This window comes from Jaculus jaculus, chromosome 9 (genome assembly GCF_020740685.1).
Source record: "Jaculus jaculus isolate mJacJac1 chromosome 9, mJacJac1.mat.Y.cur, whole genome shotgun sequence".
Classification (NCBI taxonomy): domain Eukaryota; kingdom Metazoa; phylum Chordata; class Mammalia; order Rodentia; family Dipodidae; genus Jaculus; species Jaculus jaculus.
This window is the reverse complement of record NC_059110.1, coordinates 98,225,278-98,243,380: the sequence shown is the minus strand read 5'-3', so window position 1 is coordinate 98,243,380 and position 18,103 is coordinate 98,225,278. Positions and strand designations below refer to the sequence as shown.

At 41.0% G+C, this 18,103-nt stretch overlaps 1 protein-coding gene across 4 annotated transcripts in view; it reads right to left on the bottom strand.

Annotated features, from left to right (window-relative positions):
* Trim37 (tripartite motif containing 37) overlaps positions 1-18,103 on the bottom strand; it is a 171,476-nt gene that overhangs the window by 139,153 nt on the left and 14,220 nt on the right. For 3 of the 4 annotated variants that reach the window (XM_045159189.1, XM_004664517.3, XM_045159191.1), the window contains 4 exons: positions 13,270-13,386; positions 9,792-9,879; positions 4,513-4,635; positions 2,067-2,190 (listed from right to left, as the gene is read on the bottom strand). In XM_045159189.1, the coding sequence (XP_045015124.1) occupies positions 2,067-2,190; positions 4,513-4,635; positions 9,792-9,879; positions 13,270-13,386 (452 nt within the window). Of the gene's footprint in view, positions 1-2,066; positions 2,191-4,512; positions 4,636-9,791; positions 9,880-13,269; positions 13,387-18,103 lie in introns of those variants that run through there. The other variant, XM_045159190.1, reaches the window with a different exon arrangement.

Sequence of the window (18,103 nt, the reverse complement as noted above, 5' to 3'; positions counted from 1 at the left end):
CTAGGAATTCAATAAGTAGTCTCAGAATGACCTCAAACTTATACCAATCCTACCGCTGCCTGCCGAATGCTATGATTAAAGGCGTACGCTACCACACCCTGCCTATATGATCTGTTGCAAGGCCCTTAAAAAAAAAAACTGCAAGTCAGATAGTATAAAATTATTATAAAAAAAATTCAGGGCTAGGGAGATGATAATGTACTTGGCATTTAACCCTGAATACTTAAGTTTGATCCCTAAGCCTTATGTAAATATATGTGTGGGCTTCTGTAAGCCCAGGAAAATCAAAGTGAAATGGGAAGCAGATAGACAGTAGCTAGCCTGGCACATGCAGCAGTGACCAACGACAATGAGAGACTGCCTCAAAAAAGGTGGAAGACAAAGAATAACATTGAAAATTGTCCTCTTGACATCCACAAGCATGCAAGTACACACACATACACACACACCACACACGTACATGAAGAAAAATTAAAATTAAAAAAAAAATAGAGGTAGAAGGATCGCCATGAGTTCAAAGCCACCCTGAAACTAGAGTGAATTCCAGGTCAGCCTGGGCTAGAGTGAGACCCTACCTCAAAAGAAAAAAAAATTTTAACCCTAGAATGTGAATCTTTTAAAGGCTGAGTTGATGATTCATATTTACAAGTATTAGTTCTTCACCATCAGTAAAGACAGAATGGAAGGAAAAGGACATTAATAGTGATTTTTTTTTTTTGCGGGGGGTTTTCAAGGCAGGTTCTCATTCTAGCCCAGGCTAACCTGGAATTCACTATGTAGTCTCAGGGTGGCCTTGAACTCACAGGGATCCTCCTACCTCTGCCTCCCAAGTACTGGTATTAAAGGCGTGTGCCACGCCGGCAGTAGTGATAACTTTTAAACCAGATTTATTGGGAGTAAAAATGCTACCTAAGGGCTAGATAGACAGATGGCTTAGTGACTAAGGCACTTGCCTGCAAAGCCAAAGGACCCAGGGCCAATGTAAGCCAGGTGCACAAGGTGGTGCATGCATCTGCAGTTTGTCTGCAGTAGTTGGAGGCTCTGGTGAACCCATCCCATTCTGTCTGTCTGTCACTCTGTCTCTCTCTCAAATAAAGAAATAAAAATAAAAAATTTAAAGCCAGGCATGGTGGTACACACATTTAATCCCAGCACTTGGGAGGCAGAGGTAGAAGGATTGCTGTGAGTTCGAGGCCACCCTGGTATTACATAGTGAATTCCATCCAAGTCAGCCTAGGATAGCTAGACCTTACCTTAAAAAACCAAAAATAAATAAATAAAAATAAAAAATTTAAAGGCGGGCATGGTAGCACACATCTTTAATCCCAGCACTTGGGAGGCAGAGGTAGGAGTGAGTTTGAGGCCATCCTGAGAATACAGGTGAATTCCAGGTAAGCCTGGGCTACAGTGAAACCCTATCTCAAAAAATTAAAAAACAAAACAAAACAAAACTCAAGATTCCTCTCCTAGGGCTGGAGAGATGGCTCAGCGGTTAAGCACTTGCCTATGAAGCCTAGGTACCGTGGTTCAAGGCTGGATTTCCCAGGGCCCATGCTACCTAGATGCACAGGGGGGCACACGCGTCTGGAGTTCATTTGCAGTGGCTGGAAGCCCTGGCGTGCCCATTCTCTCTCGCTCTTTTTTTTTTAAATATTATTTTTTTCATTTTTATTTATTTATTTGAGAGCAACAGACAGAGAGAGAAAGACAGATAGAGGGAGAGAGAGAGAATGGGCGCGCCAGGGCTTCCAGCCTCTGCAAACGAACTCCAGACGCGTGCGCCCCCTTGTGCATCTGGCTAACGTGGGACCTGGGGAACCGAGCCTTGAACTGGGGTCTATAGGCTTCATAGGTGAGCGCTTAACTGCTAAGCCATCTCTCCAGCCCCTCTCTCGCTCTTTGTCTGCCTCCTTCTCTCTCTGTCTGTTGCTCTCAAATAAATACACACACACAAAAAAAAGATTCCTCTCCTAGCTTATTAACAGCTCCCCAATGTTACTCTTCAAAGAATGAACCTCCATCACGGCCGAAGTACCACCCACCCCAGCACAGTACAACACACTCACCCATCAGTGTTATGAGCTTATTTTTCAGCTGTGTATCTAAGCGTGCAATCATCATCTCTACTGCATTCCTAATTTCCCGAACACGTTCATCTTTGGCATTTCTTACAGCTTCTACATTTCTTTCCTAGAAGTAAAATAAATTTGAACTGGAGAACTTTAAAACCAGAAGCAAAGAGATGTTTAATCAATGCAATTACTCTTCTTTGTTTTAAAGATTTAATTAATTTATTTATTTGAAAGAGAGAGAAAGAGGCAGATAGAGAAATAATGGGCACACCAGGGCCTCCAGTCACTGCACATGAACTCCACAGACACATGCACCACCTTGTGCATCTGCCCTGTGTGGGTACTGGGAATTGGCCTAAGGAACTCACAGGGAAGCACCTTAACCACCAAGCTATTTCTCCACCCCAATACAATTAATATTAAAACCAGTTGAATACTTCTTTAATACTTATGAGCCAGTATTTTTAAATTATTGGTTTGCCATAGGTAACTTTGCTTTAAAAAATTATTTAGAGGGCTGCAGAGATGGCTTAGCTAGTAAGTGCTTGTCTGTGAAGCCTATGGAACCTGGTTCGAGGCTCAATTCCCCAGGGCCCATGTTAGCCAGATGCACAAGGGGACACACGAGTCTGGAGTTCATTTGTAGAGGCTGAAGACCCTGGTGCGCCCATTCTCTCTCCCCCCCACCCCATCTGCCTCTTTCTCTGTCTGTCATTCTCAAATAAATAAACAACAAAAAGTACTTTAAAAAATTATTTAGGAGGTGGAGAGATAACTTGGTGGTTAAGGCACTTGCTGGAAAAGCCAAAGGACCCTGGTTCTATTCCCCAGTACCCATGTAAAGCCAGATGCACAAGGTTTTACTTGTGTCTTGCGTTCCTTTGCAGTGGCTAGAGAGGCCCTGGCACACTCATTCTCTCTCCCACTTTCTCGGCCCCTCTGTTTTTCTGTCTCAAATAAACAAATAAAATATTTGAAAAAATTATTTAAGTAGCACTTAGAAGGCAGAGGCAAGAGGATCACTATGAGTTCGAGGCCATCCCAAGACTACATAGTAAATTGCAGGTCAGCCCTGGGCTATGGCAAGACCCCACCTTGAAAAACAAAACAAAAAAATTATTTAAATTCAAGTAAATCAATTTAAAAACTGATTTAAAAATAAGCATTTAAAGCACAGTAAAGATTCTGAGTCAGGCGTGGTGGCACACACTTTTAATCCCAGAATTTGGGAGGTAGAGGCAGGAGGATTACATAGTGAATTCCAGGTCATCCTGAGCTAGACTGAGACCCTGCCTCAAAAAATCAAAACAAGGGCTGGAGAGATGGCTTAGCGGTTAAGCGCTTGCCTGTGAAGACTAAGGACCCCGGTTCGAGGCTCGGTTCCCCAGGTCCCACGTTAGCCAGATGCACAAGAAGGGCGCACGCGTCTGGAGTTCGTTTGCAGAAGCTGGAAGCCCTGGCGCGCCCATTCTCTCTCTCTCCCTCTGTCTGTCTTTCTCTCTGTGTCTGTCACTCTCAAATAAATAAATAAAAATTTAAAAAAAAAATCAAAACAAAAAGATTCTGGACAATTTAAAAAAAAAAACAAACAAAAGCATCTATAATTATAAAACTGACCAGGCATGGTGAGGAAGATCATTCTTCAGCCACACATCAAATTTGAGGTCAACCTGGGCCACATGAGACCATATCTCAAAAAGAAACTAACAAAAAGCTGGTTTAAATGGAATTTCAAAGGGTAAAGTGGGGGTGGGGGAAAGGGAGGGAATTACCATGGGATTTTTTTTATAATCATGGAAAATGCTAATAAAAATTTTTAAAAAGGGCGGGAGAGATGGCTTAGCGGTTAAGCGCATGCCTGAGAAGCCTAAGGACCCCGGTTCGAGGCTCGATTCCCCAGGACCCACATTAGCCAGATGCACAAGGGGGCGCATGCATCTGGAGTTCGTTTGCAGAGGCTGGAGGCGCTGGCGCGCCCATTCTCTCTCTCTCTCTCTCTCTCCCCCTCTTTCTCTCTGTGTCTGTTGCTCTCAAATAAATAAAATAAACAAAAAAATTTTAAAGAAAAAAAGCTGGTTTAGTCCAGCATGGTAGCACCTGCCTTTAATTCTGGCTCTCAGGAGACACAGGTAGAAGAATTAACATGAATTTGAGGCCAGCCTGAAACTTATTAGTGAATTCCAGGACAGCCTGGGCTAGAGTGAGACCCTACCTCAAAAAAACAAAAAAGCAAAATAAAATAAAATAAAATGCTCACTCAGGAATTAGGAGATAGCTCAGTCAGTAAAAAAATGCTTAGGGTATAAGCATGGGGACTTGAGTTCAATCCCAGCTACCCACATACTAGGCATGGTGGCATTCATCCAGAATTGGCAAGGTGGAGACTAATAGTATATATTATAGAATATAAAAGGTTAATAACCTGTAGAAAGAATCTTACCACTTCTTGAACTAAACTGATGAGTTCCATGAGACGTCGGCGAAGTTTGGCTACCTCTTCATTCACTTTAGTGACATGCTGTTCATAAATTTCCGCCAAAGGTTTAAAGGTATGTCCACCATGCTGTTTAATTGAATAAGAATAGTTTGAGAACATTTCCATAGATCCCAATTGGAGTTACATTCCTTTATGACAACCTATGGACAGTGATAAACTGGTAAGTATTTTCAAGTGAATTTCATCCTCTCCAATGACTTTTCTCTTAAAGCCAGCCACTGCTTGCAAAAGATTATCCAACCAATGTAGGAGCAACTTCAAGATTCTAAATACTGGACATCAAGAAATTATTGGAAATAAAAAAATCTTAACTCATTACAAAGAACCAAAATTGTAGGGACGGGTAACAAGTCAATGGTTGTGCACTTGTCTAGCATGCACAAGACTCTAGGTTTGATTCCCAGCACCTCCTTCTCAAAACAATAAAAAAAATTATTTAAAATTAATATTCACAGAGATTCATAATTCAAACCATCCATCACAACCTTTTGCCATTGTCTTCCTAAGCAAATGTTCTCACATTTCTTCCCCAATAAGCCTTTGAAAAGTTACTCCCACTGGGCATGTTGGCACACGCCTTTAATCCCAGCACTTGGGAGGCAGAGGTAGGAAGATCACTGCAAGTTCGCAGCCAGCCTGAGACTACACAGTAAATTCCAGGTCAGCCTCACCTAGAGCTAGACCCTACTTTGAAAAGAAAAAAGAAAAAAGAAAACCTGCTGGCATGCCCATTCACACATGCACACAAATAACTCAAAAAATTTAAGTTACATTTTCTTGTTCAAAAGTAATTCATCTTCCCTACATCTCTTAATTTCTATTCTTTTTATAACTTTTTAAAATTTATTTGTGAGAGAGAAAGAGAAAAAGAGAGGCAGATAGATAAAGAGAACGGGCACGCCAGGGCCTCTAGCCATTGCAAATAACTCCAGATCCATGCGCCACCTTGTGCATATGGCTTATGTAGGTATGCGGGAATCAAACCTTGGTGCTTAGGCTTTGCAGGCAAGAACCTTAACAGCAAAGCCATCTCTCCAACTCTTTTTGGGGGGTGGGAGGCTAGGGTCCTGCTCTAGCCCAGGCTGCTAGAATTCATTGTGTAGTCTCAGGCTGGCCTTGAACTCACAGTGATCTTCCTACTTCTGCTCCCAAGTGCTAGGGTTCAAGGCATGCACCACCAGGCCTAACAAACATACCCTCTTAATTACTCCTAAAATTGATAATTAAGGACACAACTGTTTGATGTCTATTTGGGTCATCCTCAAAACTTTTTTTTTTTTCAATACATTTATTGGGGACTGGAGAAATGGTTTGACGGTTAAGGCACTTCCCAACAAAACTTAAGGACTAAAGCTGGGGGTGGTGGTGCACACCTTTAATCCCAGCACTCAGGAAGCAGAAGTAGGAGATTCACCGTGAATTTGAGGCCACCCTGAGACTACATAGTGAATTCCAGGTCAGCCTGGGCTAGAGTGAGACACTACCTTGAAAAAATGAGAAAAATAAAAAAACAAAGAACCCAGGTTTGATTCCCCAGTACCCATATAAGCCAGATGCAGCAAGTGGCATATATATCTAGAGTTCATTTGCAGTGGCTGGAGACCTTGGTGCATCCATTCCCTCTATCTGCTTCTTTCTCTCTATCTCAAATTAAAAATATATATATATATTATTCATTTGCAAGCACAGAAAGAGAGAGAGAGAGACAAAATGAGAATGGGCACCAGGACCTCTTACTACTGCAAATGAACTCCTAGCACATGCACCACTTTGTACATCTGGCTTTACACAAGTACTGGTGAATTGAACCAAGGCAATTAGGTTTTACAAGCAAGTATCTTTAACAAGTAAGCCATCTCTCCAACCCTAAGACCTCAGTTTTGAACAAAGCTGATTTGGGTAAATACAGTAAGGCATTTGAGGAAAAACTTCCTATGTACTATGTAACTAGCACAAGCAAAAAGACTTAGGAAGCTAGTAACACTTAAGCATCACAAATACAGATGCACTGAGTCAGAGAACAGTTTTTGGCACCAAAGGTAATTTTCTATCAGATCTTAGTAATTTATAACTCTGTTGATTGGCAAATAAATAATAAATTAGACTTCTATTATAAGACACTGAATACAATTGTATTATTTAGTAAAAGCACCCCACTATGGTCTTTATGAGAAAAAAAAATGGATTTTTTAAATGTTGACTTTAAAATATACTAAAGAATGTCCCTAGCAACTTTAAAAACTTAAGCATTAAATTGTGGGAACTTAATTTTTAAGAATCAGCACTTAAGTATTTGAAATCATATAAAAAGCTTTCTGATACCTATTCAACCAGTTTAGCCTGCTATTTTCTCCATAAAACATACTGACTGCCGGGCTTGGTGGCACACGCCTTTAATACAAGCATTCAGGAGGCAGAGGTAGGAGGATCACTGAGTTCGAGGCCACCCTGCGATGACATAGTGAATTTCATGTCAGCCTGGGCCAGAGTGAGACCCTACCTTGAGAAACCAAAAATCATACTGACTGATAGCCACAGAATGATCAGTGGTTAAAGGCAACTCCAGAGAAGGACGCACTTCACTTATTTTCACCACTAAGAATCTACTATGTTGGGCTGGAGAAATGGCTTAACAGTTAAGGGGCCTGCCTGAAAAGCCTAAGGACTCATGTTCGACTCTTCAGATCCCATGTAAGGCAGACATACAAAGTGATACAAGTACGCAAAGGTTGCACATGTGCAATAGGTAGCACACATGTCTGGAGTTCAAGTACAGTGGCTAGAGGTCCTGGTGCACCAATTCCTGCTCCCCCTCCCCCTGCTCACTCTCGCTCACCTGCATTTAAAAAAAGGGGGGGCAGTCTGTTGGGCTTGCCTCAAAAAAATAAAAATAAGAAATCTACTCTATTGGGTAAGGGTATAGCTCAAGTGACATGTGGAAAAACCTTAACTTGATTCTCAACACGTCCAAAAGCAAAAAAAAGAATCTAGGGGGCTGGAGAGATGGCTCAATGATTAAGGCACTTGCCTTCACAGCCTAACAACCCAAGTCCGATTCCCCAGTACACACGCAAAGTCAGAGGCACAAAGTAGCCCATACATCTGGAGTTCCTTTAGTGGCTAGAGACCCTGGCATATCATTCCCTCTCTCCTCTCCCTTTCTCTCTCTAAAATAATCTACTGTGCTTATTATTATCCTTTGTATAAAACCGTACTAAAGACTGATGACTTGCTAAATATTAAGTCAAATAACAGAATGTGGCTATTAGACAAAAAGCTGTTTCTAGGAAAACTAATGTGAATGCTTCAGACTTGTTAGATTGCTTTTAGACTGGAAAGATGGCTCAGCAGCTAAAGGCTGTTGCTTACAAAGCCTGCTGGACCAAGTTCAATTTTCAAGTGACCCACATAAACCAGATGACCAAAAGTGGCACAAAGGTCTGGTGTTTGTTTATGCTGGCAAGAGGACTAGTATTATAATATACACACAAATAAATAAGTAAGAAGGCATGGATTTCTAAAAAATCTGCTTCTAGAGATGGCTCAGTGGTTAAGGAGCTTGCTAGCAATACTCACAGACCTGGGTTCAATTCCCCACTACTCACATAAGCCCAGATACACAAAGTGGTTCATGCATCTAGAGTTTGTTTGCAGTGGCTAGAGGCCCTGGAGTATTCATTTTTTTCTCTCTCTCTCCTTTCAAATAAATATATATTTAAAAAAAAAACAAAAAAGGCAAGCCGGGCATGGTGACGCACACCTTTAATCCCAGCACTCGGGAGGCAAAGGTAGGAGGATAGCCATGAGTTCAAGGCCACGCTGAGATGACATAGTGAATTCCAGGTCAACCTAGGATAAAGCAAAACCCTACTTTGAAAAATCAAAAAAAGAAAAAAAAAAAAAACAGTAAAGCCTGGTGTGGTAGCACATGCCTTTAATCCTAGCACTCGTGAGGCAGAGCTCGAACGTTGAGTTTGAGGCCACCATGAAACTACAGAGTGAATTTCAGGTCAGCTTGGGCTAGAGCAAGACCCTAACTTGAAAAACCAAAACACTGCTTTTACCACTGTACAGTGGCATACACCTTTAATTCCAGAATTCAGGAGACTGAGGTAGGAAGATTACCATGAGTTCTAAATCAAGACTTCCTCAGGGTGGGGGAATCTACTTTTGCCTAGGCACAGTGCATACCTGTAAACTCAGTGCCAGAGAGGCTAATGTAGGACTCAAGTTTGATGAAACTATGGCCTACACAGTAAGACCTTGTCTCAAAAATCCAAAACAGGGCTAGAGATGGCTTAGTGGCTAAGGCGTTTGCCTGGAAGCCAAAGGACCCAGATTCAATTCCCCAGGACCCACATAAGCCAGAAGCACAAGGTGGTGCATGTGTCTGGAGTTTGTTTACAGCGGCTAAAGGCCCTAGTGTGCCAATTCTTTCTCTCCCCACCCCTTTCTCTCTCTCTCAAATAAAATTATATAAAAATAAATCAAAAACAAAAGCAGGTGTGGTGGTGCATGCCTTTAATCCCAGCACCTGGGAGGCAGAGGCAGGAGGATAGCCCTGAGTTCAAGGCCAGCCTGAGACTGCATCATGAATTCTAGGTAACCCTAGGCTAGAGCAAGACCCTACCTTGAAAAATAAGGCAAACAAACAAAAACATAGAAATGAATACAAGCCTAGGGATGTGATTTACTATATAAGGTTCTAGGTTTACTCCCCTAGCACCACAAAACAAACAAAAAAGGAAAAAGAGGGCTGGAGAGACGGCTTAGTGGTTAAGGCATTGGCCTACAAAGCCAGGTTCGACTCCCCAGGACCCACATAAGCCAGATGCACAAGGGGGTAAACACATGTGGAGTTCATTTGCAGTGGCTGGAAGCCCCAGTGTGTCCCCCAATAATAAATAAATAAAATATATTAAAATGTCTTAGAAAAAAAAAGAAAAGGTAAATGAAAAATAATAGCTACACGTGAATGTAAATTTAATAGGTGTTATAGATGAAAATATTTAAATAACAGAACAGGAACTATATTAACACTCCCACCCGAAGAGGTTCTTCTGGAATAACAGAAGTGCAATAACTTTAACAAGACACAGATAAAGTAACAACATTTTAGTTTTCATTCTACAAAGTGAAATAATTTTATTCTATCTAAATCAAGTAAGTATTTCAATGTCATCTAATACCTAAAAACAATATACTGAATTTGTTCTGCTCACCATTCCTCCCCAAAGTGCACACTGATGGCAGATACACTTCTTACAAGTCCAGCAAAATACACTAAGTTTTTCATGATGATTTTCACATCTATGCATTATGAAAAGAAAATACAGCTGTAAATTTAAGTTGAAATGTAAGTATCTCAACAAATTTTCACACTGTGAAACAAATTGTTCCATTTTAAATTATTATAGCTCAGGAAACAAAATACGTAGAATAAACTGTGAATTAAGCTAAAGAATTACATGTGGGTAAAATTTTTAAAGTACTACTTTCTTTCATTAAAACTTTATTATAAACATGTCAACTACAGATTCCCAATAAAGTACAAATATAACACCAATTCCAAACATATATATAAATGCTATCATACTACTTTTAATGCAAAGATTAATATGTCAATACAACATAAGCATGTGCACATGTAGTATTCCTGCACCTGTCCAATAACAACAATTAAGACAAAATTGTATAATATCATGTCCTTATAAGAAATGAAAAGCTCAATTAAAAGTTTTTCTTAACACATGAAACACAGTGAAGTTCAATTCTGTTATAGATTCAATATGGTCTCCCAAAATTCACGTTGAAGCCTAAACTCGTAAAGTAACTGTATTTGGAGAGCAGGTCTTTAAGGAAGTAACCCAGGTCAAATTAAAGGCTACAAAAGACAGACACAGGACTAGAAAGATGACTCACAGGTTAAGGTGTTTACCTGCAAAGCCAAAGGACCCAGGTTTGATTCCCCAATACCCACATAAAGCCACATGCACAAGGTGGCATATGTGTCTGGAGTTTGTTTGCAGTGGTTTGAGGCCTTGGGTGTCCATTTTTTTTTCTTTATCTGCATCTCTGTCTCATAAATAAATAAGTTTTGTTTTTTGTTTTTTTTTTTAAAGAGAGAGTTGCCAGGTATGGTGGCACATACCTTTAATCCCAGCACTCAGGAGGCAGAGGTAGGAGGACTGCTGTGAGTTCAAGGCCACACAGAGACTATATAGTGAATTCCAGGTCAGCCTGAGCTAGATCAAGACCATACCTCAGAAAACCAAAACTGCAACAACCAAAAGAAGCCCGGCGTGGTGGCACATGCCTTTAATCTCAGCACTCAGGAGGCAAAGGAAGGAGAATCACAGTGAGTACGAGGCTACCCTGAGATTGTATAGTGAATTCCAGAAGAGGCTGGGCTACAGCAAGACCTTACATTGGACCCCCGCCTCAAAAAAAGAGAGTCAAATCTAACAGGATCAATGTCAATAGAATAATAAAAAAACATGAGGACTACTCAGTCAGTAGTACTGTAATGGTAGCCCTACCCCACTAATATAAACACTTACTTTTTACATAGTGTACAAAAATGACTTAAAAAGTGGATGTGGTAGTGCAAGCCTGTAAATCCTCATATTCACAAGGGTGAGGACAGCCTGGGTTAAGTTTCAGGTAAACCTAAACTACACTATGAGATATAATCTCAAAATTCAAAGGGAAAGAGAAGGGTTTAAAAAAAGACATTTAAAACTAAAAACAACTGGGTGTGGTGGTGCACACCTTTAATCCCAGCACTCGGGAGGCAGAGGTAGGATTGCCATGAGTTCCAGGCCACCCTGAGACTACATAGTTAATCCCAAATCAGCCTGGGCCAGAGTGAGACCCTACCTCAAAAAAAAAAAAAAAACAAAAAACTAAAAACACAAAAGGGAGACTGGCGGATACCCATAATCTAAGAGGGGGAAAATATCTAAATGTTCACATATGAAATTTATTATTATATGAAAAATACAACAGGGCTGGTGAGATGGCTTAGCGGTTAAGCGCTTGCCTGTGAAGCCTAAGGACCCCGGTTCGAGGCTCGGTTCCCCAGGTCCCACGTTAGCCAGATGCACAAGGGGGCGCACGCGTCTGGAGTTCGTTTGCAGAGGCTGGAAGCCCTGGCACGCCCATTCTCTCTCTCTCCCTCTATCTGTCTTTCTCTCTGTGTCTGTCGCTCTCAAATAAATAAACAAAAAAAAAAAAGAAAAGAAAAATACAACATGAAATAATTCTTTTTGTATGACCTCCATAAAGCTGAAAGAACAGAAATCCCTAAGAGTCCAGTTTAACTAGAAATGCAGTAGAAACAACACTGTTACATATTTACTTGTTAAGAATTGATTAAGCATGGTGTTACTTGCTACAATCTCAGCACTCAGGTAGATAAACCAGGATTACTGTGTTTGGGGCCAGCCTAAACTACATAGTGAGTTCAAGGTCAACCTGGAATACACAGGAAAACCCTGTTTAAAGAAAATCAAACAAAAGGCCAGGCGTGGCAGCACACATCTTTGAGTCCCGAGGTAGGAAGGAGGACTGGTGTGTGTTCGAGGCCAGCCTAAGACTACATAGTGAATTCCAGGTCAGCCTAGGCTCGGGTAAGACCGTACCTCGTTAAAAAAAAATAAAATAAAAAATAAAAACTTATTAAGCTTCTTTCATTTTTGTGGTTCTGTTTTCCTGAAAGAGATTACTTTATCTTTTAAATATTCAACATTCCCAGTATCTCACTTAATTCTGTTTTTTTATTGCTGGACAATATTGTCCTGAAATTAACCATATAGTTTCTGCATCTATAAAACAATTTCTGGCATATTATTAAATATGTCTACTCTTTATCTGCCCCTCATAATAATCCCCATATATGAACAGATGTTAATCATGAAATAAGACTACTTTTTTTTTTTTTTTTCTCGGTTTTTCAAGGTAGGGTTTCACTCTAGCCCAGGGTGGGCTGGAATTCACTATGTATTCTCAGGGTGCCCTTGAATTCACGGCGATCCTCCTACCTCTGCCTTCCAAGTGCTAGGATTAAAGGCATGTGCCACCACACCCGGCTAAAATAAGACTATTCTTGAACCTCAAGGAGTCTGCTTCCATGGCAGTCTCTAACAATAACATTATGTTTTCATTAAACAAGCAGAAATCATACATTCACTTGCACATGTATGTCCATAATCTCAAAACCTATTTGCCTCCGTGTATGCATGGCATGAAATAAATGTTTAAAAAGAACATATTAGCCAGGCGTGGTAGCGCATACCTTTAATCCCAGCACTCTAGAGGCAGAGGTAGGAAGATCGCCATGAGTTCAAAGCCAGCCTGAGACTACATAGTGAATTCCAGGTCAGCCTGGGCTAGAGTGAGACCCTACCTCAAAAAAAACAAAAACAAAACAAAAAAATATCATTTTAAATAATCAATGCAAGCACTAAGTAAAAGAATTTTTAAAAATTGCCAATTAGCACTACTTTCTCACATATAGATAAGAGAACTATAAATATAGTGTCATTATGTCTTGGGTTTTATCCCAGTGGTATCATATACTGCACTAACCCTAGGTTCAATCTTTACTAGTATGCACACACCATATTTATATATATGCATATATAAAGTATCATTAAAACAGCCAATCCATGAAATGCTGGGTGAGGATTGAGCACATACTTGTCTTTTTCATTTTCTTCATGTTTGGTGAGATTGCACAGTTGAAGAGTATCGAGCTGCTGTGTTACTTCTTCTGCCCAACGACAATTTACCAATTCTCGTAGCTGGAGTGGAGCACTAAGGGAGAAAATCAATATATAACGTCTAGCTCAAAAATTTGAGATATTTTAAAATAAATACATTCCTCAAAATGGAGCAATTCATACTGACATCACAGTACTATTAAAACAATAATAGGGCTGGAGAGATGGCTTAGCAATTAAGGTGCATGTCTACCAAGCCAAAGGACCCAGGTTAGATTCCCTAGTACCCATGCCAGATTCACTAGGTGGCACATGTGTCTGGAGTTCATAGGTAGCAGCTAGAGGCCCTGATGCACCCATCCTTTATTTGTCTCGCTCTCAAATATATATATATGTTAGAAGAAAAATCTTAAAAAAAAATAGTAAAAGACATGCATGGTAGGGTTCATCTATAATCCTATCCTTCGAGAGGAGGCAAGAGGACTGAGTGGGGCCACATAGTGAGTTCTAGTGCATGCCTGAGCTATATGAGTCTGTTGAAAAAAAAGACATGATGAAAATTATGCTTTGCTATTTATTTTCATCACGTTAACACATCATTTTGGGAGGAAAAAAAGACAAACTAAACAAACAATAACAATTCAGATTACAAATTTGCTTGAGTATGTGGTGTGTGTGTTCATGTGTATGTGGGAACAGGTGGGGGGGCATATATGGAAGACAGAGGTTGCTGTCAGATGTCTTCCTCATTGTCCTCTTTTATTTACTACAGAATAGTCTGTCCATGAACTCAGAGTGTGCTGAGCCTGCTTGTTCCAGGGATCCCAACTCCATCTCAGGTTATAGGTAATCAACACACTCACCCGCTCAGCATTTACTTGGCTGCTGGGTGTATAGACTCCAATCACACTTGTATGGCATGTTTTTCTGAGTAGAGTCTTTCTATAAATCCCAGGCAAGCCTCAAACTCATCCTCTTGCCTGAGCCTCCTGAGTACTGAGATTGGTAGTGTGTGTCACCATGCCCGGTGTGCAGATGTACAATAGTTCCATTAATATTATTTTTTTATTGGTTTTCTTGAGACAGGGTCTCATTCTAATCCAGGCTGATCTATCTGTAAACCATGTAATAGCTCCAGGCTGACCTTGAACTCAGGGATCCTCCCACCTCAGTCTCCAAGTGCAGAGATTCAGGGCATGTCCCACTATGTCTAGCTAGCAGTACCATTATTATAAAAAGCTCAATTTAAAAGTGTTCCTCATCTCACAAGATTTTTTTCTGTTGTTTGTTTTTTCGAGGTAGAGTGTCACTGTAGCTCAGGCTGACCTGGAACTCACTATGTAGTCTCAGGGTGGCCTCAAACTCATGGCGATCTTCCTACCTCTGCCTCCCCAGTCCTGGGATTAAAAGCCTACACCAGGGCTGGAGAGATGGCTTAGCGGTTAAGCGCTTGCCTGTGAAGCCTAAGGACCCCGGTTTAAGGCTCGGTTCCCCAGGTCCCACGTTAGCCAGATGCACAAGGGGGCGCACGCGTCTGGAGTTCGTTTGCAGAGGCTGGAAGCCCTGGCGCGCCCATTCTCTCTCTCTCTCTCTCTCCCTCTATCTGTCTTTCTCTCTGTGTCTGTCACTCTCAAATAAATAAATAAAAATAAAAAATTAAAAAAAAAAAAAGCCTACACCACCACACTTGGCTTTTTGTTGTTATTGCTTTTGCTTTTTTTGTTTTGTTTTCTTTCTTTCTTTTTTAAATATATCTTACTTATTTGAGAGAAAGAGGGAGAGAGAGAGAGAGAATAGGCACACCTGGGCATCCATCCATTGCAAACGAACTCCAGACACATGTGCCTCCTTGTGCATCTAGGTTATGTGGGTCGTGGGCAATCGAACCAGGATCCTTTGGCTTTGCGGGCAAACACCTTAACTGTTAAGCCATCTCTCTAGCCCCACAGATATTCTTAAAACAGTATACAAGAACAAAACTGGGCACAAAATGGTACTTGGTATTTAGACCTGTGGTGGTTTGATTCTGATGTCCCCCATAAACTTAGGTGTTCTGAATGCTAGGTGTCCAGTTGATAGAGATTTGAGAATTAATGCTTCCAAGAGTCAGTGTATTATTGAGGGCAGGCTTATGGATATTATATAGCCAGTGTCCCCTTGCCAGTATCTGGCACACTCTCCTGTTACTATTGTCCACCTGATGTTGGTCAGTGGATGATATCCACCCTCTGTGCATGCCATCGTTTTCCTCTGCCATGAAGGAGCTTCCCCTCAAATCTATAAGCCAAAATAAAACCCTTTTGTCCCCACAAGTTGCTCTTGGTCAAGTGTTTTCTGACAATATGCAAACCTGACTGCAACAGTAATGTTGGTACTGAGGAGTGGTGTCATTTGCTGCTAGACACCTGACTGTGTGGCTTTGGCCTTTTGGAACTGATTTTCAAGAGCAATGTAGGAAGACCTGAAACCTTGGCCTAAGAGATGCTTTGCAGTGCTGTAAGTACAGCTTGATGGACTATTCTGGTTGAAAGACTTGAATGCAGTAAGAACTATGTATGGTGAGGTATGGCTTATGAGGGCAAAAAGCAGCTTTGTCTGGACTGGGCTAGAAGCAGTTTATGTGAGAGACTTGCTGTTATGGCTGTGTTCTGAGATGACATACAGGGTTGCACTGTGTAGAAACGGACTGGTGTGAGCAGAGGGATATGGCACAGAAATGAATTCTTTGAGCTGAAACTTCTGCCCCTGCCTCTGCAATTGAGAGATTACCTTTGAGATTGGGCCAGGTAACCTGCACTGGGGCAACAGGAACAACATAGACTCTTTAGAAGGGCCTGAGTGTTCAAGGAGTGTCCTGTTCTTCAGTCTGCTTTATTCCCCCACCCCTGGATTAACAAATTGGCACCCCACCTGGTATTATGGAGTATAAGAAATGCAGGAGAGGGTCACTGAGTTTGCAAACACAGTCTTGTGTTCTGGAAACAGCCATGGGCAGTGTGAAGCAGGTTGGATGCCTGCACAGAGACCAGATAGAGCCATGAGGATGAACCATGGCTTGCAATGGGGACCCAGTGGAGATGCTGGGACCACGAGACAGCTGCCAAGAAGAGCTGCTGGCCCCAGATGAAGTTTTCTAGGACTGAGTAGCCTAACTGGAGGGGCAGAATTAGAACTCCAGAGATTTTGTTGCTGGTTAGAATTATTGGACAGGGAGACTTATCATTGACTAGAGTTGCTGGACTTGGAGCTACAGAGTTTGATGTTTGCCCTGTTTAAATCTTTTATTTGTTCAGTATTTCCTTGCTATGCTCAATGCCATCTTTTGTAGGGTGAATCTTTTTTTTTTTTTTAATTTTTATTAACATTTTCCATGATTATAAAATATATCCCATGGTAATTCCCTCCCTCCCCTCCCCCACACTTTCCCGTTTGAAATTCCATTCTCAATCATATTACCTCCCCATTACAATCATTGTAATTACATATATACAATATCAACCTATTAAGTATCCTCCTCCCTTCCTTTCTCCACCCTTTATGTCTCCTTTTCAACTTACTGGCCTCTGCTACTAAGTATTTTCATTCTCACACAGAAGCCCAGTCATCTGTAGCTAGGATCCCCATATGAGAGAGAACATGTGGCGCTTGGCTTTCTGGGCCTGGGTTACCTGACTTAGTATAATACTTTCCAGGTCCATCCATTTTTCTGCAAATTTCATAACTTCATTTTTCTTTACCGCTGAGTAGAACTCCATTGTATAAATGTACCACATCTTCATTATCCACTCATCTGTTGAGGGACATCTAGGCTGGTTCCATTTCCCAGCTATTATAAATTGAGCAGCAATAAACATGGTTGAGCATGTACTTCTAAGGAAATGAGATGAGTCCTTTGGATATATGCCTAGGATTGCTATAGCTGGGTCATATGGTAGATCAATCTCTAGCTGCTTTAGGAACCTCCACACTGTTTTCCACAATGGCTGGACCAGATTGCATTCCCACCAGCAGTGCAGAAGGGTTCCTTTTTTTCCACATCCCCGCCAACATTTATGATCATTTGTTTTCATGATGGTGGCCAATCTGACAGGAGTGAGATGGAATCTCAATGTAGTTTTAATCTGCATTTCTGTAGGGTGAATCTTTATTTTGTGCCATTATGGGTTTGGGGTTTTTGTTTTTTTTTTGTATTATGACTCAGTTAAAAGACCTTGGGAGATACTAAGTGAGATAACCCTGGCCCAGAAAGCCAAGTGCCACATGTTCTTCTTCAAATGTGGGTCCTAGCTACAGTTGATTGGGCTTCTGTGTGAGAAGGAAAATACTTAGTAGCAGAGGTCAGTAAGTTAAAAAGGAGACATAAAGGGAAGAGAAAGGAAGGGAGGAGGGTACTTAATAGGTTGGTATTGTATATATGTAAGTAGAATGATTGAGATGGGGAGGTAATATGATGGAGAATGGAATTTCAAAGGGGAAAGTGCGGGGGGGGAGGGTATTACCATGGGATATATTTTATAATCATGGAAAATGTTAATAAAAATTAAAAAAAAATTGTGAAAAGATAATAAATTAAATTATATTAAATTTTAAAAAAAGACCTTGGGAGAAAGAGAAGCTGGGCATGGCGTTGCACACCTTAATCCCAGCACTCAGGAGGCAGATTGCCATGAGTTCAAGGCCACCCTGAGACTACATAGTAAAACCCAGGTCAGCCTGGGCTACAGTGAGACCCTACCTCGAAAAACCAAGAAAAAAGACCTTGGAATACGGGAAGTTTGAACATCATTAGGATTGATAAAAACAGTGGGGAC